The sequence below is a fragment of the Gymnodraco acuticeps genome, unplaced genomic scaffold, assembly GCF_902827175.1.
Source record: "Gymnodraco acuticeps unplaced genomic scaffold, fGymAcu1.1, whole genome shotgun sequence".
NCBI classification, from domain to species: domain Eukaryota; kingdom Metazoa; phylum Chordata; class Actinopteri; order Perciformes; family Bathydraconidae; genus Gymnodraco; species Gymnodraco acuticeps.
In genome coordinates, this window is record NW_022990295.1 from 8958464 (window position 1) to 8983890 (window position 25427).

General features: G+C 41.1%; 2 protein-coding genes across 11 annotated transcripts; one reads left to right on the forward strand and one right to left on the reverse strand.

Moving 5' to 3' along the window:
• Positions 1-328: 328 nt before the first annotated feature.
• LOC117550006 (snake venom 5'-nucleotidase-like) lies at positions 329-6391 on the forward strand. The gene is made up of 9 exons (XM_034222266.1): positions 329-722; positions 862-1084; positions 1248-1436; positions 1977-2174; positions 2422-2576; positions 2923-3031; positions 3119-3268; positions 4093-4293; positions 5188-6391. Exons 1-9 carry the CDS (start codon positions 384-386, stop codon positions 5343-5345), a joined length of 1722 nt encoding a protein of 573 aa, XP_034078157.1. The 5' UTR covers positions 329-383; the 3' UTR covers positions 5346-6391.
• Positions 5096-24692, reverse strand: snx14 (sorting nexin 14). Of its 10 annotated transcripts, none has more exons than XM_034222258.1 (31): positions 24277-24692; positions 23940-24049; positions 23694-23814; positions 22349-22422; positions 21870-21948; positions 21739-21782; positions 21552-21639; positions 21381-21465; positions 21142-21298; positions 20886-20961; positions 20624-20668; positions 20417-20497; positions 20115-20229; positions 19579-19734; positions 19355-19479; positions 16574-16632; positions 16084-16110; positions 14621-14767; positions 13576-13708; positions 12631-12817; positions 11857-11940; positions 11529-11629; positions 10516-10627; positions 10290-10330; positions 9976-10095; positions 9075-9198; positions 8011-8175; positions 7819-7914; positions 7631-7722; positions 7338-7394; positions 5096-6784 (listed from the first exon to the last, which is right to left on the reverse strand). In XM_034222258.1, the coding sequence occupies exons 1-31, from the start codon at positions 24304-24306 to the stop codon at positions 6746-6748; spliced, it is 2970 nt and encodes a 989-aa protein (XP_034078149.1). In that variant the 5' UTR covers positions 24307-24692; the 3' UTR covers positions 5096-6745. The 10 variants fall into 10 exon arrangements, with proteins under 10 accessions (XP_034078149.1, XP_034078147.1, XP_034078148.1 ...); XM_034222256.1 differs by having other exon boundaries at positions 5096-6787; positions 24277-24690; XM_034222257.1 differs by having other exon boundaries at positions 5096-6787; positions 23940-24123; positions 24277-24690.
• Between the last annotated feature and the right edge of the window lie 735 nt (positions 24693-25427).

The following is a 25427-nucleotide window of genomic DNA, read 5'->3' on the forward strand; positions in this document are numbered from 1 at the left end:
ATGCGAGTATATACATAGATGGGGGGGGGGAAGCTGTCCATTGAACGACAGGTTGAGATTTGTACCATTACCGGGGCCAGTTTTGCAATGCTCTCCCCCGAAGGTGCTCTTTAAGAGAGGTTTTGAAGGTAAGTATAGTTTTACTTTCCTTTACAGTTGTGGGAAGAGCGTTCCACCTTGATGTGGCATAATTGCGAAACGTGTATTCTCCCTTTTTTGTGCCAAATCTGGGTTTCACATGATTTGTGGAGCTCCCTCTGGTGTTATGATCACTGTATCCCCTCTTTACTTTGAACACATCCTTCTTGAGGGGAAAAGCCCACGCCTTGTTTCGAGTGCTTTACATTCTCGGTCACTGTTGCGTTTTTACGCACAACGGCACGATGAGCGTCTGGAGGTCTCGGTGCGCTCTCCTGACCTCGCTCTGCATCTTTCTAAACTGTTCGGGCACAGCGTCGACTTTCGAGGTGACACTGCTTCACACTAACGACAACCATGCCCGGATTGAGGAGACCAGCGTTGACTCAGGGAAGTGTCCACCCAGGGGTCCATGTTTCGCTGGGGTCGCCAGGAGGTTCACTAAAGTGTCGGAGATCCGGAAAAAGGAGAATAATGTTTTGTTCCTGGATGCTGGAGACCAGTTTCAGGGGACTGTCTGGTTCAACTACTATAAAGGTGCCGAAGCAGCTCACTTCATGAACAAACTCGGTTATGATGCCATGGTAAATAAATACTCTTTAAATTGGGAATTTTACTTAAAACACAACAGCTGAATATGTTGTTTTGGGCGTCATACTAAGACATTGCATTAACAATCACTGGATTCCATCAGCTAATGCAATCCTGTTTTTCTGTATTAAGGCTTTTGGAAATCATGAGTTTGACAATGGAGTGGAAGGTCTGATCAAGCCCTTCCTCCAAAATGTAAATTGCTCTATGGTGAGTGCAAACATAAAACCAGACAAGACCCTGGCCTCAAAACTCAGCGGCTACTACCAGCCCTACACTGTCATAAATGTGGGCTTAGAGAAAGTGGCTGTGGTTGGCTACACCACTGCAGAGACCCCCTTCCTATCCATGCCAGGTAAAAATAATAACCTGCAGTTTGATTGATGAAGTGTTGAATGTATTTTTGCCACATTGTTGCATGCAGCAGTTCATGTTTGTCCAGTATGTGCATGAAGCTCAGACCACAGTAAATGTACAACAGAGGTTTCTTATAATTAATTCCCCCCCCCCTGTGTTAGGCCAACATCTTATATTTGAGGATGAGGTGAAGGCACTTCAGGTTCAGGTCGATAAGCTGGAAACCTTGGGCTATAATAAGATCATCGCCCTGGGCCACTCTGGCTTTGCCATGGATCAAGAAATTGCCAAACGTGTGAGAGGGATTGATGTCGTTATCGGAGGACACACCAACACATTCCTCTATACTGGTACTTGTTTTCCTATTTTATTTCATTCGGATCTGATCTAGTGGCAACAAAATCTTCTTTCTTGTATCTTTAAAACCTGTTAATTACATTTTTATCCAGATTTAAGAAGATTTTTACAATGCTTTTTTTAAATATTGATCTTTTTAAACAAGGGATTTTAACCAAATGAACAATTATAGATATAAGATGTCTGGAAAAACAAGCTGAATGGAAATTAGCCTTTAGCTTGTCCTCTGGGAAGCCTTGATTTTTAACGTGAAGCTGTTTGGTGTTTTACCAGTTGTTCTCAATGTTTTGTAGAGAAAGAGAGAATTATAATCTGGCCCCAGGAAAAAACATCCTTAACAATGAACAATGAAGTAATCCTAAAAAGGAAGCTGACTGTGTTTAACTGTTTTTTGTACCTGTATTTTTGTTCAATTCAGCTGCAGTTTCAGTCTTAGCACACAATAGGGAAAAAAACCACCTGATCAAAATGCATTGTTTTGCTTTCACTGCAACGGGAAGTGAGAAACGGTGCTCTGCAAACTGTCTTTGCAGGAAAACCCCCATCCACTGAAGTGCCAGCAGGTCCGTACCCTTTCATGGTGAGATCCAATGATGGGAGGAACGTGCCGGTGGTGCAGGCCTTTGCCTTTGGGAAGTACCTCGGATACCTAAAAGTTACCTTTGACCAGGCTGGGAATGTGGTAAAAGCAGTCGGGAACCCCATCCTAATGGACAGCAGCATTCCTCAAGGTAGACTGCAATTACAGTAATTAAAACGGGCCCATGCTTGAATTTTCAACCATTCCCCAAAAACCAAAACAAAGATTTGACTTGCCATGTCGATATGTGTCCAAGTGAAGCTATAATTAACGTTGGCATAATGTTGATACTTACTGTGATGTTTAAACAGCTTTTAAAATGGAAGCTTTAACTACTACTTGAACATTTTTAAATCTAATCATTTGAACAAGCTTTATTCGTCTTGTTGCTTTCTCAGACCCAGATATCCTCGCTGACATTGAAGAGTGGAAAAAAGACTTGGCTCAGTATTCCTCCCAGTACGTCGGACAGACCTTAGTCTACCTCAATGGGACGTTTGAAGAGTGTCGATTTCGGGAGTGTAACCTTGGAAACCTGATCTGTGATGCTATGGTAATTATCACAGGCAAACATTATCTTCATTTGTTGATTTATTTACAGAATACAGGCGACTTTAGTGGCTTCCTCACTTTGGTAAACAGTCTAGTAGCCACTGAGAAAATAGAAAGGCAGTTTGTCTTTGTCACTAATTTCCGCTAAATGTGAACCTGACAGTAACCATTCTCAGATCCTGCCTCTGCATGTTCAGCATTAGGTGGGAATTTGTGGAATTGAAAGGGCCTGCAGGGGTTTTGGGAGCAGACTGACATAAATACCCCTTAGGCACATTACAACAGGAGATTCACTTTTCCCAGGAGGCGGAGTTTGACTTCTGTATAACATGTTTTTGCATTGCCAGATTTATCACAACATAAAATATTCAAGTGAGCTTCAGTGGAATCATGTGGGCATTTGTATGCTGAATAGCGGTGCCGTACGGGCAGCTATAAACGAGCACTACAAAAATGGTACTTTCTTTCAACACAAGTTCTTCATTACAAAGGCTGCAGTTGTAGTTACTTTTAAAATGTACCAGTATTTTCCCTAACTTTAAGGTTCCATAACAATGGAGGAAATCCTCACCGTCTTACCATTCGGAGGGACCTTTGACTTGGTCAAGATAAAGGGATCCACAGTGAAGAAGGCCTTTGAGCACTCCATTCACAGATATGGAAGCATGTCTGGAGAATTTCTTCAAGTCTCAGGTTTGTCTTCTGGTTCCTTTATGCTCCCCCACCTGTTTCCCCTGGAGTCCTCTTGAATCATTTTCACTTTTACATCCTCAGGTCATATTTAGCATTAATAGAATAATTCGACATTTTGGTAAATTGACTTATTGGCTTCCCTGCCAACAGTTAGATGATTGATTCCACTCTCATGTTATTCTTATCTAATAGCCTGCAAAGTCACCAGTGGACAAATGTCTTTAGCTTTGGACAGAGCCAGCTGTTTCAACATATCCTGTTATTGATAGCTCTCAGGAAAACGGAAACTGTAGAGGAAAGTTCTGTGTAGCTATGCAGTGGGAGTCACCGACTCAGGAAGGAGACACGGTAGGAGCAGTAGCTTTGATATCAAACACTGATGGTTTATTTGGAGTTACGGCCGGAGGATTCACATCACAAGTCCAAGAGCCAGAGGTTCTGACTTCACGGTAGAGTTGCCACATCAATTCTAAAGAACTCTACCTCAGACCCATGTATTTAACTAGTTCTGAGAGCATCATCAAACTGCTGCATAACATCTCTATCAGCTGACGTCAACAGGCAGGAACATAGAATGATAACACCTCTATCAGCTGACGCCAACAGGCAGGAACATAGAATGATAACACCTCTATCAGCTGACGCCAACAGGCAGGAACAGGGAGACAGAACACTGAGAGCACAGCAGCCAAGGTTACGAGGTGCGTGTGCTCAGTCAGGACAGTTTGAACTGATAAACTGGGTCAAAGTTATGGGCCTTGGAAAATATTTCCACAACAGAAACTATACATAACATTTCCTTATCTTCTCTTGGACATTTCTAGGCATTCATGTTCAGTATGACCTTTCCAAACCAGTGAACCAGCGAGTGGTGTCCTTGTCCATGCTCTGCACTGAGTGCCGTGTTCCCAAATATGAACCGGTCGACCCCGAGAAGACGTACACTGTGGTGATGCCTTCTTACATAGTGGGCGGAGGCGATAGCTTTACCATGATTAAGGACGAGTTACTGAAACATAACACAGGTAAGAATGTTTATACGTTGGTAATGTAATCTGAATGGAGGATTTGGAGCATTAAATCAAATATCAGTGTGTTTTGATGATGTGTGGTTAAGGGGAGTTACAGAAGTGAATCTAAAATGAACTCCCACCACTTTCAGGTGCCTGTGAAACATTTTAAGAATGGATAACTGATTAAAAGGTGTTATAATAAGCCTTATTTGACCTCCGAACTTTTACTGTTTTACTTCAATGAGCTGGTTATCTGGTTCAGATTTCTCAAACTGTGCTTGTCCCTGTCAAAATTCAAATGTCTGAGAGTAAAAACAGAGAAATGTCTGTGACTAAACATTTGAGATGATGTTTTTGAACAGCCTGAACTGTGGGCTATTTGGTGTTGAGTACTTTTTAGCAAATGTTAGCATGCAGGTGTTAGCATTAGCTCTAACACAACTGTGCTTCAATACAGTCCTCACAGAGCAGTTAGCTTTAGCTCTTGTTTGTGAGCTGATTTTCCTTCTGTGCTATAGAAACAATTAATAATATGATTTACATTTCATACTACCCACTCATCTGGACAATTAAATGTCTAACTCACTTGAAATGACTGCAGCTGTCCTCCTAAGCAAGGCACTGCAGGGTGCAGTTTGTCTTTCAGTGATCACGTGTTAGGCGAGAGTCCCTGTTCACTCATTTTTAGAAGTCCCCCCTTGGTGCACTTATTTAAACTCACTCTGGTAGGGAATGTGTTATCTAAATTTTATGCATTTAATTGCTGTGCAGCTGTTTCTCATAGCATTGTAAAAATAGAGAACAGGAGGCTTTAAGCTGGGACAGCAAGGATATACTTTTATGTGGAACACTTCATAAAATAACAACCAAATACCAAGAAAGTCGTAACTTTGCTGCCTCTTGCAGGTGACATGGACATTTCTGTATTTTCCAAATACATCTCGGACATGAAATGCGTGTACCCTGCAGTGGAAGGCCGGATCACGTTCAGGAACTCGGCTTTCGTAGCAGCACACAGCATGGGTTTGTTGCTGCTGGGTTTATGTCTGTCTCTGACCCGCTGATAGCTTTGAACTCTTAAACGGCCTGTAAATTCCTCTGGGATTTTGCCTTTCAATTCGCTTGCCTTCAAGGACAGCTAGAATACAACAAGATTGAAGAGAAAGCCTCAGTGTAGTTTCATACAGTGATTTAAACAACTGATTTGAAGGGCTTAGGATGACAAGAGTTGTCTATAACAGCATCTTTCGTGCATGTGTGCAAGATGTTACAGCTGAAGAAGAATGAAGAACCTAAATATATATTTGGAATATATGTAAAGGATATTAATAATACTGTTAAACATGCATGCAAGTTAGTTTTAGTTTAGTCTAGTGTCCAACTTTGTATTGAGTTAACAAATAAAGGGAAAGCTGTCTAGCTGCTATATATCTGCCATGAATAGAGATGGAGGGAACTCAGCCAAAGCCTGAAGTATTAATGCACTGAATGTGAATATTGTTTGATCTAGTGTAGCTTAAGACTGTCTTCAATCCTAAACTCAGATTCATTACCTTATGGCTGCCACATGAGATTGATTTTTTAAAACAGCATTGTGCCTGCTCATCTAATCTCATAATAATAATAACAATATTGCTACAAAAGCATGGCCATCTTCAAGTTGGATAAACAAATATATTGCTAGAGTAGTTATATTGTAGATATGATCCGTAAATAAGCCATGAATGTGTTTCTTTGCCGAGAACCAAACCCCCCGAGCTGATGGGATCAAATACTTTGTTCCAAACACTGATGCTCTTCTGGTTTCGTCATTGCATCCCGTGTTGCCAGCAGTCATCTTTATAAAGTACTTTTGTAAGTCTTTTAGAATATATTTAAAAGGAAAATAGAAGGCCCTTCTCAGGTATTCTTTTTTTGCTTTTTATCTAAAAAATTAATTGTATTTATCAAAATGAGTCATGAATTTTATTCTAAAATATTAGTCCTGCTGTTAATGAGTCTGTACATTATTCATGTAATCTAAGTTGACAAAAAGCATTCAAATCGTTTTTTATATAAGTATGTATTGAATTGTGTTTTTTAAATGTTTCAAATAAACAATTTGCAAGAATATTCGAAAATATTACTTTTTTTCAATTGTCTTGCAGATTTTGTAAAACGGATATCACAGTGAACAATTTTCAAGAGGTGTTTTAGACTATAATGTAAGCGGTGAAAGACAATTACACAGTGTGCTAATAACACTGTCATATCATTTATTTATATTATCTATTTTGCAATGTTAATGACACATACAGCAGGAAAATCCTTGTGTTCCTCTTCTTGCTGCGTCATGTGTCCCGGTCAGACACTGTACATGGGGTCTGCATGCTGGTTTCATGTAAACGAACCAACACAGATCTCTGCAGGTGTTTCAGTTCAATGTCGAGAGAATGTGAGCTCATTGTCCATTGTTATGTTCATTTTACATCCATGGAGCCATCACAGAGGCCTCCTTCTGTACCTGCTGAGGAAACAAAAACAGCATAAGTACTAAAGAAAACACTTAGTTGTTCTATTATGTGTATATATACAGTTTGTATTTATCACTTATAGTCACAGATGCAGGCAAATAATGATTCACGTTTGATTTAAGAATGAAGATATAAAAACAATGCCTGGTAATACTATGCCGTTGTATAATAAACGTACAAAGACAATTTAATTGTTTGTATGTGATTAACTGCAGTCGCTGAATGCAGGTTAAAAACGTTAAGAATTATCTTATTCTCCTAAATAAATACTGTGATTTAGAGGGCCTACTTTATCCTGCAATACGATATCTCTGCATCTACTTTTATTGATAATTTGTGAGATATCATACAATCACAGGTTTTGCTTGTTAATTAATGTAATGTAATAAGGAGCGTTACAATTATGATACAGATGAAGAAATGCATTTTTTGTGCAAATACATTCAGATTCCCCCTGAAGCCCTACAAAGGATGAACCCGTAAAGAGAAGGGATGGATGTTCAGAATATATTTATTCAGAAACCAAAGCCAGCTTCTGTTTACCTTGTTTAGCTCAGGGAAAAGCTCTTGAATGGCGATGTCCAACAGCACATACGTCAGCTGAGAGAGGCCGAAGGAAGGAGGATGATGAAAAGCAATAATGTGAGTTATCTTTAGTTACACTCCTCAAACACATATTAAAAAAGATATATGCAAATGCTAAACTCCAGAACAATTAAACAAAATCATGGTAAGAGTGTAGGGTTTTCTTTGTTTTGACAAAATCCCAAAGTAGTAGGAAAATTGAGAGTGTTCTACATGTTGTATGTGTCCTGAAAATGACGGGACTTGTTTACCTGTTTGTTGAGAACTGGCTGTTGCAGTCCATCGAAGAGGAGACGTACACCTTCAAACTTGGCCTCTTCTCCGATACACTTGCCCAGAAAATCTAAATACAAGCGGCTTATGAATATCTTTTTAATACAGTTGCTCTCACATCTGCACATTTGAGCAGTAGCTTGGTCTAATATAGTATAATAAATACCTGGAATATAGGTTATCATTTCCTCGAATGTCTTCTTCGCCCTCTTCTGCTTGTCCGGTGCCGAGCGGGGCTGACTGCTCTCACAGAAAACTGTGTCTGGAAGGGCAAATATTATGTACATCATTCAATCTCTGACATTAGCAAGTTTAATAGGATAGTTCAACATCTTAGATAATTCACACGTGTTCTTACCCCTAAGCAAGGTGATGAGTGAGACCAGCCGGTGCTCCTGGACCACCTGGTTCAGTTTGCACTGAAGGTAGTAGTCTGTGTAGGCTTCCAGCGTGTTCTTCACCAGCATCCTGCCGGCCATCAGCAGGTGGTGCAGCCAGTCGGGGATACGGAAGACGACTCGGCCTGAAAGCCATGAAGAAGAAGAAGAAGAGAGAGAGAGATAAAGAATAAAGGAGTGAGTAACGGGCTTTACCTCGGGGGTCCAGGGGTGAAGGTGTCATGGTGGTGAATAATGAGAGAGATCACCCCCTGCTTCATTATAGTACAATCCTGCAGCAATGCCTTTTTATTTACTTTTTTATTTCTTGTGTAACGATAAAGAATTCTGTGACTCCTGAGCGGTGCTTTTATACCATCAATAGATACTGCATGTTTTCTTAATCACAATGCAAATGTCCCACAAAGATAATTACTTTAACTTGCAATTAACTATAAAATGCAATGAAATAATAATTTGGATTTACTTAATGCGTGTTTTTTCGTATACTTGTTTTAAAACATGCTTTTTCATTATCGTTCTTAATTTCTTATCTTGCCAACATGTGTACAGGAAGATAAGGGGATGTATTAGAGCTCCTATTACGGCCCGTCCACACAGCGGCGTGCGTTGAAAGCTTCACCATAAACTTTGAATGGGGTGACGTCACTTTTTGCCGAACTGCATTGTGGGAAGCGACGCGGAACTTTGCTGGCGTGGCTCGCGGCAAAAGTTGAGCAATGTTCAACTTTTGAAGCCTCGGCAGAAGCGTCAGCCAATCGAATCATATGCCAGTACAAGCTTTAGCCAATCAAACCGCTGATTGTGTGTTAGGGGCGGGAGATTCATGTGATTGGTTGTTGGTTGAGTTTCAGACACGCCCGCCGGCAAGCTTCAACGCACGCCGCTGTGTGGACGGGCCGTCACCATCTCCTGTGCTTCAGCATAAAAAAACTGAAATCCAAGTACACAACTTCAAGCAGTGGTAAATAATAAAGTGTCATGAACTTATTCCAATAAACAAACTCCAGGAGAGCTCACTTACCTAAAAACATTAAGTAGTCATACAGCCCTTCAACAGTGATAATTTCCATGAAGTAGTTCTGATTGTGTCGCTTCTCAGTCATCTCTGATCGGTTGGCGTTGTTTTTGAAGACGTCGTTGAAGAGCTAGGAGAGAAATGTACATCAGACTGAAGCCTTTTTAAATCCATAAGATCACGATCCTGCTGTTTCAATAACCTTCCCTAATCTTTGGGACTGACAACTCTGCTGAGCTTAATATGGCATTCAAATAGGGTTTAAGATAACTAAAACTAAATGTGAACAGTGAAAGTATTGATGACAGGAGGTTTACTGTGTTTATCTCTGCATGTTGAGACAATGACACATTTGATTTATAGCTTTAGTTCTGGTCAGTTTTCATGTTAAACGCTTCTAGTCTTGTTGACTACATGTCAGATAACATATTCTAAACATAGACATGTATTGGCCCCACACACTGTTATAACGATAGAAAACCATGTTTAGTAAGATAGCCAAAGTGTCCATATGTCTGAAACTACAACAACTACTGGCTGTGAAGCGTGTTTATCTAAAGACAGCAGGAGAAATGGATCGCATTTAAAACAACTGAAAACTTGCATTATCATGAAATGACAATAAAAACAAAAGGAAAGTTCATACAGTGATGTACAGTGACAGATGCAAACCATCACTTGAAAACTATCTCTAAAGTATAAAACTCCATGAGATTGTGGGAGTTTTATGGAGCAGAAAGTGGTAATGGTGTGCTTCAGTGAAAACAACTATTAAATGTAATTAAGACGTCTGGGAGGAACTCTGCAGTAATCAAAGGTTTGCAGATAAGATGTTTCCTGGCTGGTGGAAAGAGAAAGAGAAAGAGAGAGTATGAACTCTGAATGTTACAAAACTTTAATCCCCAACCTTTTTATCATTTTCTGACGTGGGGCTCAGGATAGTGAGCTCAGGGCGGCTGGGTTTGGGTTTGGGAGATTCACAGGAGTTGAAGAAGGATTGGATGAAAGGCTCCAGATGCTGCCCTTTCTGAAAAATAAAGAAAACAATGTGTATGAGTTTCAATGACAGTATTACTTCTCTAATGTGTATTTGTTATACCAAATCGTTTGAGACGCAAGTGATGGGAAACATTTGTATTGCAGTAAGATGAGATAAAGAAGTAAACCAGACCCACACACACACACACACACACACAGATCTATCAAGAATGCATTTCTCACCTCTTTTATCAGTTTGCTGGGAACCGACTTAATGATTTTTCCTGTGAAACAGACACTTTGTCTCAGTGATGTATGCTTCTGTCGCATTTTGCCACTGTTTGAAGCACAAATACATTTTCACTGCAACCCTAGGTCAGGATGTTCAAATAATTTCACAGTGTGTTTGAAATGTTCTGCTGGTCAAACATAATCCATCTCCCTAGTGTTTGTCACAGGCATACAGTACCGAGGTTCACGTCAGGTAACATCTTGTCCAGGAACTGAGACTCCATACTATGAGGGGACAGGAAGTCGGCGAGGAGCTGACTGTTGCTTAGCTCTGGGTGCTGCAGAAGTTTCTGCAAAGACAAACACATAATTATAAATTAGAAGTTGTTTTCCTCCTTGTGAGAATTTTGAAAAACAACAGCTGTCCTTGTGGCAGCTAAATGGGACCCGACCACGGTCCTGAAATACGGTTCCCTTTGTTCTTCAGAATGTCGTTATCACTTTTAAACTTTATTGTGAAAGTGGTGTGTTCCTGGAACAAATGCTTCAAAATGGAAAATGTTTATATTTAATCTTGATGTCTGGTCACATAAGTGCTGCTTGCTACAGCCAGATGCAGTGAGTAGAAATATTTGCCTGGAGCACTGTGTGTGTTTGTGTTTGTGGTTGTGAGTGTGTGTGTGGTTGTGAGTACGTACGTGTGCGAGTGTGTGTGCGAGTGTGTGTGTGTGTGTGTGTGTGTGTGTGTGTGTGTGTGTGTGTGTGTGTGTGTGTGTGTGTGTGTGTGTGTGTGTGTGTGTGTGTGTGTGCGAGCGTGTGTGTGTGTGTGTGTGTGTGTGTGTGTGTGCGTGTGTGTGAGTATGAGTGTGAGTGTGAGAGAGATCTGGGCCTGACATACAGAAGTGAATCCACATATAACCTTCACTATTACTGTTTCATTTCTGTCACCAAATGCCGTAAGAGCAAACTGTTACTCTGATCAAAATATGAAGGTAAGGGTGCTTATTTTTTCATGGAGTTTAGAGAACATTAACATCTGGTTTGTAGCCATCAAATTCTACTAACAGAAGACTTGTTTTACATTTGAATAGATCAGTCTTTAGCTTGAAATTGGAACATTTTCAAATGGGACTGATGCATTTATTTGACAACTATATGAGCCGCTTTCATTGCACAGACGTGGCAGTCATAGCTGTGTGTTTGAATAATTTTCATGCTACGTTTCTGTATCCTTTTTCCCCAGACATCTACCTGAAGGTACTCCTGAAACTCCTCCCGCTTTGATGTGAGGAACTCATAATTCTTGGGACCGATGATCCTCTTCGAAGGCAACTGCGCATCTGGAAATGAGCCTACAAAAGAATAAAATAAATAAAATATCTAAACGAACAAGCTTCCTTTTACTTTGACCACAAAATAACAAACTGAATGCATAAATAATGCAGGCCATTAAATCTACATGACATCTAAGATTAAGGTTCACTTGAAAGTAATGTTCTGTGAAACTTCTGGAATGTGTGAGATCATTTTGGTGGGAAATGTCTTCCATATGACAATAAATGAAAAAAAGAAACCTTACCATGAAACTCAGTAAGCTTTGATTCAAGAACATAGAACTCCAAATATCTTCTGTACACAGACCAGTTCTCAGTCTCATGTCCCACTGCAGATAAATACAAACAGGGAAACAGTAAGATTAAGAAGTTCCACAAACAGTGAGAGGTCATTGTTACCATCTGCAGCAGTCACTCAGCTTTTACTCTTATTTCATCTTTTTGCAAACTAGTTTGAGCAACAGTAACTGTATGTAGCCCCAATTAATGATATGTAGTCTTGGGTTGTTGGCAATGTGGTGCTGTTATCTGTCATAGGCACATGTTTTATGGATATTTTTGTAATCAGCTTTCTTGCTGAGAGATAGATGAGAAGATTGATACTACTCTCTTGTTGGTAAAGTTAACATGAAGCCAGCAGCTAGCCTAGTAGTTCAGAGTAAAAAAAATAAATAAAAAAGTGGAAAGAGAGGGAAACTACCCAGCTAGCCTGGCTCTGTCCCACCTAAACAAAAACAACCAGCACTTCTAAAGCTCCTGAATAAGCGTGTTGTTTATTTATTGCATCCGAACCAAAAAAAGTGAGCGCTCCTCAAATTCCAATACAAACATGTACCAAGACCTATTTACCCAAACTGGACTTTTGATGATTTAAAAAATAAATATTTCAGGGGTGGTGGATGGGGAGTGCAACACTTTACCTTACAGATAAGGACACCACATTTCGAAGCGTCATAGAGCAGAATGACCCCTCCCTCATGAGAGGAAGTGAGCCAGAAGGACGGTCTGCTGAGTCTCACCTGACTTCCGGTCATTGCGCTCTACATCGATGCAGAACACCGGAATCCTCTCCCTCTTCACATCATCGTCATAGAAATCAATGTATGGGATGGTGATGTTCCAGGCAGAAAGGTTTCGGGGAGTGCTGGGGGTGGAGGCTGCCTCCATGGGCGAGTCATCCTCCAACACCATCATGGCTTCCTCCACCTTGAATGGAAGGAAGCCGGAGAGGTTAAGGTCACATATACAGTAAGGAACTTCATAAGGAATATGTCTGCTATTAATAGGCTCAAAAACAACGAGTACAATAAAAAACCAAGGGTGTTTATCAGACGCACCTTTTTAACTAATTTGACATACAGTGTACACCTACTGTTTTTACTTTAAAAGGAAGTAAGTCTTAAAGAAATCAAGGTCCTTATAGCCACACAAAATAGAAATGCAAACATAGCAAAATCCTTTACAACAGATACAGGAAGGGCAATTAAAAAAACATTTCCAGACATTCAGCAACTCATCCTGCTTTACTGCACCAGCTGTGAATGAAAGGTCATTATATGTGTACATATGGTTGATTTTCCCATACACATCATTAAAGCAGTTGAGCACTTATACACTTTACAGGAAATTGAAAGAAGTTATTAGGTCAGGACTGTGATGGCAAAACTCAAATTTTGCAGACAAGCATTGCTAAAGCATAATAAAATGTTTGATTTGAAATAATTTTGCAGTGCTTTAGTTTGAATTTTACTTTTAAATCACTCTCTTGTAATCACTTTTTGTTATTTCTAAGCATTGTTTTAAAGTTTAAATGAATCAGAGACACCTGTAAGAACGAGAAGCACACAGGACAATTTGTGTTTAAATCCAGACACTAAAGAAATCTATAGTCAGGTTAAAGTTATAACTAACAAATAACGTTTGAATAATCTGAAAATGAGTAAAACGTTTTAGATCAGCCTCACCATATCGTCCTCTCCCTCCACTAGCCCGTAGGATGGCAGCATTGCGCCCTCCATGGTTGTGCTCTTGAACACTCCTTTGATCTTACTGCCAATGCGGCTAATCCCAAAGGACTCGCCCCTCTTTGACGTGTTCCTGCAGGCCAAACATGATGGTTATTAAACAATGAGTACTGTAGGAGATGTGCATGGCTTTAGCACAGCACATGCAGCTTGAGAGAGGAGTGACAGGGAGGGAGCTGTAGAGGACAGGAGGGAAGGCAAGGCGATCTGAAACATCACTGAACAATGGGGAGAAAGACGCTAAGGTAGCCAAATCCAAAGCCAAAATGTCACTTCACAGCCATCTCACAATGAAATGTCTGGTTTGATGTTAAAGTGAGTGCTGCAAAACCATAAACAAACACAATACATAAGCAGTGATTTCATGATAAGATGTTTGCTTTTACAAATGACCACAAATTATACGTATGATCAGTTAACAGTCAAGGCACACAACATCAAAGGTGCTCTGTGTCAGTGTCGGTAACAGTAAGAGAACTAGACATCACAATATACACATGGTGATGTACAGGGGCGGACTGGGACTACAAATCAGCCCGGGACACTCGACCACCTCGGTACCGCAAGTAATTACCGCTAGTAAATTGTCAACGGGGGGGGGGTGTGCTAGTGACTTCTCCGACCGGCCCACCTCGGTGCCGCAAGTAAATACCGCTAGTAAATTGTCGGCGGCGGGGTGCTAGTGCCTTATCCTATCCGACTAGCCCACATCGTCCGACCGGCCCACTTCAGTACCGGCCCATCGGGATTCGTCCCGAACGTCCCGGTGGCCAGTCCGCCCCTGGTGATGTACCCAGTATACAAGAAGTTGGACATTGAAAAGTCACTGCAAAACAACAGACAAGTCTTCAGCCTGAACAACACATTAAAGTCGGAGGGAGGACACATGACAAATAAAAACAGGATTCCATGCATCAGTCCCACCATGCGGGATAATTGGACAGCATGACATCACACTGTGACACAAAGATGGACCCTGACTTACTTGGGTGATGAGTGGCGGTGGGATAGCGAGCCGTATGGGAAAGTTGTGAACGTGGACTGGGCATGGAGGGAGTTAAAAGATGCAGGTGAAGAGCTGCCGGATGCAGTGAACAGTGAGGACGGAGACTCGGGGCTCCAGTCCCAGGAACTATAAGCAGAACAGGGTCGCAGAACAGGGTCACATCCCCGCGGGCAAGAGGAGGGAGAGAACCGCGGATCATACCGGTGCAGGCAGTATGAATCATAGAATCAGAGTGGATACACAGTCACAGCACGGTGGTGGCAATACATGTATGGAGCAACAGGCGGAAAGATGGGGAGGGTGTTATCTGAGTTGCAGACATGAAGGGTATTGGGACGTATAGTTGCCCAGCGTTTACAAATCAAGTGGCAGTGAGAGCCATTTTCTACTATCTATCTGTTTATGCTGCTTTGAAAACTGCCTTCGTAACAAGAATGCTTTTGTGAAGGAATTGAAATATAAAATCAACCATTCCTCCTGAAGCCCCCCCCCTCAATTTCAACTCTGTCATTTGAGATGTGAGCAAACTTAAATGAAAAAATAATTTAGAATAAAGCCTTAAAGGTGGGGTAGGTAAGTTTCAGAAACCGGCTCGAGTGCACTAAAATTTGAAAGTACACAGCCGAAAAGAATCCGCCCCTTCCTTCAGACTTCCTTACAGAGCGCCTCCTCCAACACACATGAACGCGCACATGACGTCTGCAGACTGGTGAAAGTGGCCGCCTGCTGCTGGCGAGTCATTGAAGTACTGCTGCAATGCACGCCCAATGAGGGCACGAGATACATTTGTGCGTGCACGAGATGGAAGGCTGACAGACAGGGCGGCAATCCAATCCGTTTAGCCGGGCCGGCTAAACGGATTGGTTGTACTTTTTACAGTATTACGGCTTCCACAGATTTTTATGGATTTTTTGTCAAAGCACTTCAGATATTCATTGCTATCGGGATGTTAAGAGCATTCCATGGAATATAACAAAAAGTGTATCTCGAGCCGGTTTCTGAAACTTACCTACCCCACCTTTAATGTTCTAAAACTAAGATTTTTTAATTGCATGTTTTCAGCACCATCACTCTTGGTTAGCTTGAATACCCCATGATTAATGATGAGTCATGCTATGACTAACAAGATTAACTGATTATGTTTACTTCTCTCCAGCTTCTCTTATTAGCGTTTTCAGCACAGGCAACAAATAAAACATGTATTTATTGGTGAATTTACAGTAGCAATACCATGATATATCCTTGTCATATTATGGACTAGGGCTCATTGAACTGAAGCCCTGGTTGCAGCGGACCCATGGGAACAGGGAATTTGTTAAAAAGGCAGCACATGTTTCTCTATAGACCAGTCAGGCAAGAATGATATGTCTTTGTGTCTTGCGTGCAGCAGCACTGCTCAGCCAGCCACTGTTTTGATCAGCACACTGATGCCTTATACTCACCGAATGTCATCCAAACTGAGGCTATTTCTGGAACAATATGCACAAGGAGTTAGTGGCAGGGCTCCGGGGCCACATACACACCGCACCCCGTGATAAAACATGACAGTTGATCCCTGGGCTCAGGTCTCGTAACGAAATAACAATTTTTTTATGATGTTAACAGCTTCTTTTAGGTTGCATTAAGTCTAAATGTATATGTATAATTAAATATAAGACAACACATACTATGTTCTGCCTTCACACTGCAGTTTCTATTGGCATACAGAGAGCTGTAAAGATTAAACAATGTTTTATACATTATTCATGATATTCAGACAGATTAAAGGAACGTGGGTTGCATGTGGTAACAGACACATAAATCAATTTTCTGCCTTAAAAAAAGTACAAGCTAGATTATCAAAAGTTCTGTAAGAAAACCTAACTAATGGATCAATATACTGCTAGGGTGAGGCTTTTATTGTTACACAAAAACATGTAAAGGGATGCCTACCTGCTCATCCTGGAGTTCCTTGCAGGGGACTCGGCCCCTCTCAGGAGCTGGCGGAAGTACTGGAGAATGACATGGAGACAACAAACAAAGTTATGTAAATTCAACACAATATATAAGCTACATGGAAACACATAATAAATCCATTTTGAAGCAGTAACAAGTGTAGCAACAACATTTGAAATACTATCATTATTTTGTACACACACTATTTATGCAGGGCAGTGGCCTGCTGTGGACAATGGCTGAGCATTTGTCCACCAAGCTGTATTCAATGAAACAGCCTCTGAGGGGTGAAATTCGGCTTGGCATTTTGGCTCAATGCCAGTGTTGGCTCATTGGCCAGTTGCGGGAATTGAATTGATGACGCGGCCGACAGTGGTTGGTGGCTGAGAGATCGAAAGAGGATAGTGCAACAGATTCAGTGAACACCAAATCAACTGTAATTCTAACATTGGACAGATGCGGTTTTGTTTACTCGGACAAAACAACATTCAAATGGTAGATGTTAAAACTGACCGTAAAACAACTATATTTTGAAAGGACTGTATTAAAGGTCCCATGTCATGGCCATTTCTACTGATCATAATTCCATTGTTGAGGTCTTACATTGTTCAATGTTCCAAACTCACATTGGTTTCTCATACAGCATCTCTGTATAGTATGTGTATTCACTCTGTCCTACACGGCTTGTTGGAGCTCCTGCCCCCCCCCTCCCTATGAGCCCACTGTGCTCTGATTAGTCAACCACCGTTACAGCTGAACATCAGTGTTCATGTGTTACAATGGCGTTTGTTTGCAACCAGAAAATGACACCTGTAATGACAAACAGATGAGAATGCTCCGTGGGGTCTGGGTGCCTTGTTGGCAGGACGTTGCGGGGCTCGCTGCTCTGCCCTTTGAGGCTCGAGGAGCGGACGGTGTGAGCTGGATTACTGGTGTCATTTCCTGGTTGATGCGTGGGGTCTGCGAGACAGCGAGACACCGCGGAGCTCGCTGAGAAAAGATAAGGCTGAGTGAGTGTGAGTGAGTGTGAGTGTGTGTGCGGAGCTCCACGGATTGGTCCATTTGGACCAATTGGTGTGTTATAGCAGAATGTTTAATACAGCGTATTTCTGATATTTATTAGAGATCACATGCTAAGCTATATGATGTGTGTTACTGAGTTGGGTCACACACAGTTAGAGAGACAATGGTCGTTCTGAATTACCAATAGATGTATTGATTTTAAGTGAGCTGACACCGAGGTTAGAGGAAGTTCAGAGAAGGCCTCAGGTTATAAGAACAGTTAACCTTTGTTAGTTAACTAATCCTAAGGATGTCATGAGACGATGACGTTTAAACATATACAAGTATAGCTTTCAGAGAGATAAACATGTGACATTTGTGTGGTAGGCTGCATGATAAAATGTGTGTGCGTTAAATATGTTTAGGGAAAATGTGTGTGTTCATTACAGGGGTGGTTTTGGCGCAGTGGTCATCAGATCAAGGGGCGTTGGTGAACTCCAGTTCGAATCCCGCCTCGGCCGCCACTGCGTCAGGCCGTTGTGTCCTTGGGCAAGACACTTTACCCACATTTGCTCCTGTGGGTAATGTCCGCAGTAATGACTCTTACATGTCTAATATGTGTAATGTGTACTTGTAAAGCGCTTTGAGCACCTGTAAAAGCGCTCTAATAAAAAATGTAATGCATTATTATTATTATTATTATTATATGCTGTATGATTGTTGCTGTCCGAGGCGCTTGGTGCGCCTCGGACAGTCCTTTGTGCCTGTAGCCATCAGGCTGCACAATAAGGGGTTAATGATGAAAAAGAAATACAATTAGATCACTGGACATAAATATACACTGTTTCCACAACCCATGCTAACATATTATTAGTAGTAGACCAAAAAGGTAGATAAATGTGTCACTATGTGTACAGATGTCCATTTTCACTTTTCACTTGTCACTTTAACTTATTCCGTACTTTATAACTTCTTAGATGACCAAATATGTACATATGCTGACAGTTATTTTACAGTTATTTTACTCTTATTTTTACTCATCTCCTATTTTATAGTCTTTTATTATTATTATTATCATTAAAAAAAATTCTTGATTTTATTTATTTTTGATTTTATTAATCTGTGTGAATCTTTGCTGTCCTGTTTTTTCACGCTTACCCTGTTGCTGCTTTGTACAACTGAATTTCCCCTCGGGGATTAATAAAGGTTCATCTTATCTTATCTTATCTACTGTCGGGGGGCATTTCCGCGATTGGCTGCTGTGGCAGCAGGTGATGTACTTCCCATTATTGTTTGTTTGTTTGTTGCAACAACTACATAATAATTACTGATCAGCTATATCTGTGTTTGTGTTTTATTGATTCCTCTCCGTTTCATTCTTTCCTGTTGTGGGAGTGCTGGATCGCCACAACAGGTGCATTTGGTTAAGAGTGACGTCAGCCTTTCCCGAAAGAAAAAAATGGAAAAAGAAAAATCTCCAACGAGGCGTTCTGGGGCAGTCTTTTCTGTGTTAAGAGTTTTACTCGCTACAGGGTGTACTTTGAGGGTTTGTGACTTTGCAGACCGTTTACATGCAGAAAAATCTACATAACACACAAGGGGACAGGTAATAACCAGAAAAGCATGTCATGGGACCTTTAAGAAATCAGAGTTTGATGGATTGATGCAATACAGTTATGAAAGAGGGGATTCATTAATTGGATTAAGCCTCAGGCATTTGTTGTGAAGTTGTGTGTCAGTGAGTTGAGTGATTTAGTCTGTGGTGTAGACACTAACCTCATCACTGTGACAGAACATGGGGGTGAAAACATTCTCCAGGAGGGACAGGACGTGTTCATAGGCTTCAAACAAACACCTCATGGTCTGCAGCTTCACCACCTCTGCAAACGGACCCTCTGCAACTAGAAAGTTCAAAAATATATGTTAATGAATACACACTTGTCCAAGTAGGTTATTATAAGCCCTTTTTTGAGAAAATGCTAATTTAGAAATGGTTATACTGTTGCGTATTTCTTCCACTATGAAGGGGTCGAAGCGGATCTTGTCAACACTCTCGTCCAAACAGTACGTCTCATAGATCTTCTTCACCTCCTCGTGAAGCATCGTCTTCTCTGTGTCAGACAGATCTGGGCACAGTATCCTGTCGTTGAATTCCTCTGAGGAGTTGAAAGAGTCAGACAGCTTAGTTTCACTGGGTAAGGATCTTTGAGAATGCATCACTTTGGTATTCATGAGTGTCTAGATTGTAAAGTCAGTCCAAGTGAGGTTCTGATGCTTTGAGACTGACTGTGTGAGAGCGATGAGAGGAAGGCCTGCTTCTATTAAATGTCTCTGCTATACAGTCCAATTATAAATTAATAAACCAAAAAGGAGAAGCAGAATACTTAAGTTGTACAACTTACTTTGAAGAGCATTTAGAATGTAAATGTTGTTTGTGTGTTGTTGGCTTGACTTGCCCATAGCTAGGTAACTCCTTGCATGTAAAAGCAGCAAATGTAACATTGGAAACCACCTGAAAGGATTGGGAACCACTTACCGACTGCAAGGCAGAACTGGAGCACATGAACAGCGCCTTCTTGCTTCAGAAAATTCATAAAACGGAAGAGAAGGTCTTGCTGCTCTCTGATTTCCTTCAACTCCAGCTTTAATACCTGATGAGAGAGAACAAAATTGAAAGAGAGAACAGGGATCACAGTTAAGAAAGGAAGTGTTCTTTAAGCTCGCTGTGACCCGATACACTGAACTACAACAGTATAAAAACAGACCTACAGAACCATACAATATCTGGTGGTTTTGTTGGGGATGTGGTACTTTTCAATTATTTGAGGAAACACTCACCGAGTTCTTTTTGTTGCGAATATCAGAGTACTTTTGCAGAAAAGGAACCAACGTTGATGTGGGCTCTGTGGCTTCTTCAGGCTAGAGGGACGAAAGTAGATCCTTATTCTTATCTGATTGACCCATGAATTACGTACACACTGTATCAATGTTTAAACACACAGAATGTTAATGGATTTGCATGTGCCCAGTTTAAAATATACTCACAGGGGAGTTGTCGATGAATATCAAAAGTAGATGATTCACTGTGTCCTGAAAGAGAGCAGCCAGTAAACACTAAGTATTTAACATGTTCTGAAAACACATCTGCCACTTAGCATGCTCGTAGAGAATAATGTGGACTAACGTGCTTACTAAATACAATTCAAATATATTATAAGACTGACAAAACTGTAGCAGCAGAGAGCTTCAACAACAGTTTTGGATTTCGAAAATCCATTATGTGTCCCCTTAATGTTTCTACACTCACAGGATCAGCCAAGTAGTCCATGGAAGGAAGGAAGACAGAACCAGCCAAAACTTCTCTAATCAGCAGAGTAAGAGATCTGAGAGATAAGGCAGCAGGAAATCAGAAAATGAGAGAGTAAAGAATGATCCTCATCTACTTTTGTAAAGTGTCAATGCTGAAATAATTTCCACTAGGTGGACAATTAGGCACACTGGTGCTGCAATCACTTTTATAAAGATATGAAGCCATGGCCTTTCTTGTCACAGCACTAAGTTACCTGCAGTCTGTAGCTTTGGGTGGCAGGATGTAGGGGAAGAGCATTTCAGTCAGCTTCTTGAGGTAGAGGAACTCCTCTCTGCGACTGCGAAGGGCTACATGGAGGTCAGGGCCGTATTCCTCCAGGGCAGCTTGTTGAAGATACTCTGCGTTCTTTACTATAAAGGAGAGGGATTTGTTATTTGCTTCCCTTTCCTTTGCTGTGAATACAATGACAATACTCAGTAAGTGATGCAATACCTTTCTGTCTTGCTTTGCTTATTATTTCTATGTGCTTCATGGACACTTTAAGCAGCTTTTGTGTGATAAGGGATGCCACATCCACCTGGGAGGGAAAAATGTATTAAAGAAAATCATGTTAAATCAATCCACATCCCAATATTTGAACTCCAAACCGCCTTGATTCGTCACCTTCTGGGTTCGCCGGACCAACACAGCTGCAAAGAAGCGCAGAGTCACTCTCAGCTCGTCAACAAACGCCTCGTCATCTGTGATGTCTCTGAAAAGAAAGTCACACAGTCCCTTCCGTCACAACATACAACACATTAAACCACCTCACCTTTTATTACAGCATGTTAAAGATACACAGGTGTCTTACCTGTACCAAGGATACACAAAGTTTTCCAGAACTAGCTCAAGAATCTGGAAATAAAACAGAATTGGACTGAGATAATTTGGTCTATTATAGATTAAAGAAATTACTTAAAATTCATGTTTGCTTTATATTACCTCTGAAAGAGAAGCATCAACCTTAGAGGGGACTTTCAGGTCAAGCCATGGTTGATAGTTTTCCAGTAATAAAGTTGGTCTATTAGTAAATTGAAACAACAAAAATATCACAGAATTTAAGAGAGAAAACTAAAAGAATCCTTTCTAACCACTAGAGGGCATTGCAACATTTTCCATAACTTGACCACTCAATGAATTATGAAAAACCCAATACAATAGGATGAAGGCATAATTATAGAGAGTGTCCTGTTTACCCTAATGTTTGCTACTAATCAAATAACTTTTTGATTTTCACTGTATTTTACTAGCACATGTAAAACCAGGATATGCAGTAGCATAGTAATACAGGTCTATGGAGTTCCCTCTTGGGTCTGCTGTCATGAGTTTATTTTATTGTCTAAACTATTGATGACACAAACGATAGGGTCATAATACAACACACTGCAACCAAAGCACGTGAATATGAGCAAGTTTCTCACCTGTGTCTTTTGCATTTGATTTTTCCACAAACAGCACAGCTGTGGCCTAGTGGAAACAACTCCTGTTGGTATGACTGAAAGAGAAGATTAACAAACTAAGGCGACTGGCAATCATTCACTTCTGCTGCAGATATAACTTTGTGTGCAATAATTAAATACCAGTTTGTATATTCAACAATAATCCTAGATGTCTAAAAGCAACAAAAAATGATGTTGAATTTATTGTCCTGATAGAGACTCAAGGCTCAGCCCTCTCCTCTACTTCCTGTTCACACACGACTAAGTGGCCACACACAGCTCCAACACCATCGTGAAGTTTGCTGACAACACGACCGCCATCGGCCTGATCACCGATGGCGACGAGACGGCGTACAGGGAGGAGGTCGAAAACCTGACATCTTAGTGCCAGGATAACAACCTCCATCTCAACGTCAGAAAAACCAAGGAGCTGATTGCGGATTACAGGAAGCAGCAGAGAGAGGGGCACGCCCCCCATAGCCATCAATGGTGGAGAGAGTCAGCAGCTTCAGGTTCCTCGGGGTCCACATCACTGAGGACCTGACATGGACTCTTCACACTAACACCATCACCAAAAAAGCTCGACAGCGGCTCTTCATCCTCCGCAGGCTGAGGAGGTTCAACGTGGACTCCAGGATACTCTGAAACTTCTACAGGTGCACCATAGAGAGCATCCTGACCTTCTACAGGTGCACCATAGAGAGCATCCTGACCTTCTACAGGTGCACCATAGAGAGTTTCCTGACCGGCTGCATCGCCCTTAATCGTAAGGCTTTACAGAGGGTGGTGAAAACTGCACAGATCATCACCAGGACAGAGCTGCCATCACAGAGGACCTCTACTCCCAGCAGTTCAGGAAGAAAGCCCTCGGGATTATAAAAGACCCCCATCACCCCAGCCACAAACTGTTCTGTCTGCTGCCGTCTGACAGGCGGTATCGCAGCATCCGGACTAAAACCACCAGACTCAGGGACCGTTTCATCCCACAGGCCATAAGACTATTAAACACCTGAACTTTTGAAACATCCATAACATTCATCTGGCTGCAATTTACAAATTATTTATCTGATATATCATATTCCAATCACTTGTAGACTCTTATTGCACTATTTCACTATTTTACTTTTTGTATGTACTTGCACCATTTGTTCTGTTTTATTGTGTTGCACTGTTGGAGGAGCCTGTGACCTAAGATTGTCATCGTCATAACTACACTGTAGTAGTAGCTATGTACTATGACTAATACAAGCCTTGAACACTGAGTCACAAATACTGTGACATTTTATTTTTTACAACTCTTTTCAGTCTTTCTTGCTTCATCAAGTACCTTGTTTTTTGGTTTGATGGAGACTAAGATGTTGGGAAGCAGAGACTCAGGCCCCGTAGAGCAGTAAAAAGTGACGACTCCAGCCAGGAAGGACCAAAACACCATCATAATGTGAATATATCTGTGAAAACATTAGAAACATACATCCTTAGCAATAAATAAACACAGGGAAATATGTTAGGGATGTCATAGCCATAAAGAGTAACATTGGGTAATTACTAGCCAGCCTGCTGTTCAGATACTGACCTGTTTAAAAGCACAGTGGACAGCAGCAGGACCAGCAGCAGAAAGCAGAACACTGGATACTGTCGGCCCAGCTCTCTGAACCGGTCCAGCTTCACCCTGCGCCTTATGCTCTGCAGGAAAACCATGATGCATCCCATCTTAGTCGCTTTGTGGAGTCTTTTCACATGACGCTTAATTCATAACACTGTAAAAAAAAGAAAAATAAATGGTGGAGCGGCTATCTAAATAAGGGCGTGCTGCTGCGTCATATTAAAAACATAATCATTTTGTGCGGTTTCCTCATGTAAGGCTACACATTAAGCAAGTTATAGTCATTAAATGTATCAACTGCACTTACTGTAAGGGTACGGTGGATTTTAAGGGCCATTTTTCATTGAAGTCCAGCAGCGACACCATGATGAATTTATAGAATAAATGCGCATGTTTCTCGTTTATACTATCAGCGTAGGAGAGACGATGACGTTGCCGTACACAGCTGTTAGCCACCGCAGGATTAGAGATAATAACTCAGCATCCTCTGTGTTGACCATGGATGTATGGTGTTGACGGTCCTTTAACTCCTGTTTGCATAATGGCTGCGGTGCTCGAGCTGTCATTTCTAACCATTGAGGGGCAACATTGGCTGCCCGCTGACTGGAGACTTGTGATGTCACCTCCGCTGTGAGCAGCCTGTAACATGCTGGCTAAGGTTACTGTAGTTTACAGAGGGGAAAAACAAGTAGGCTATATCAGCTTACATCGCACTACCTCAAATAATCATGACGTAAAACACGAATAGGAGAAACAGTTCGCAAGACGAAGCCGAGGCGACAGTGGCTTTTTTTTTAATGCCGATTTTTTTTTTTTTAGCAGAGGTCTTGAAATAGCCTAGTTACAGCGAAAATGTTCATTCAGTATTTAAATAATATAAACACGGTGAGACTGTTAAACATTGCGCCGAACCATTAAGTCATGGCCTGCTAGCTATTCTCATGTGCTAGTACGGCCAAATAAATGTACAAATGAGCCTTCAGTAAATAAATGAAGGGAAACATGAGGTTGCTCCAAACCAATATAACTGTTAAAAGGTCAACATTGCATTGTATGGGGCAACCATAAGTAAACAATTGTCTATTGGAGTAAACACGCAATAACTTACCCTCATTGCCTTTGGGTTGTGAGTTTCTGAATTAAATATTTTGACTGTAGTATTTTGAAATGTCCGGGCATTTGAGGAGCTATTTGTAGCAATTATAGAGATAATCTATCTAGTTTTGCCACTTCTATGGCTTCCAGTTTTAAAAAAATAAAATGGAACGGAGTCACAGAAATGCCTGCTCCGAAGTATAGGGGAAAATATGCTCTTTTTTTTTTTAAACTAAGCACACTTATCGCATTTATTTCATATCCCAAGGTAAGACATTTAAATCACTGATTAAATACAAATGTGTAGTTTAAAAGACAGACAAACTGAATCAAAGGCTAGATAATAGCAGAGCATTTGCACCA

Bases quoted from the DNA above. Each gene is read 5' to 3' on its own strand.
- LOC117550006 (XM_034222266.1), top strand. From the start codon at position 384: ATGAGCGTCTGGAGGTCTCGGTGCGCTCTCCTGACCTCGCTCTGCATC. The intron at 2,577-2,922 runs GTAATTATCACA...TTGCATTGCCAG, and splicing joins ACCTGATCTGTGATGCTATG to ATTTATCACAACATAAAATA. The intron at 4,294-5,187 runs GTAAGAATGTTT...TGCCTCTTGCAG, and splicing joins GTTACTGAAACATAACACAG to GTGACATGGACATTTCTGTA.
- snx14 (XM_034222256.1), bottom strand. From the start codon at position 24,306: ATGGCCCTTAAAATCCACCGTACCCTTACA. The intron at 20,230-20,416 runs GTGAGTGTTTCC...CTCTCTCATCAG, and splicing joins TTCGCAACAAAAAGAACTCG to GTATTAAAGCTGGAGTTGAA. The intron at 10,628-11,528 runs GTAGATGTCTGG...TTGTCTTTGCAG, and splicing joins AGTTTCAGGAGTACCTTCAG to AAACTTCTGCAGCACCCAGA.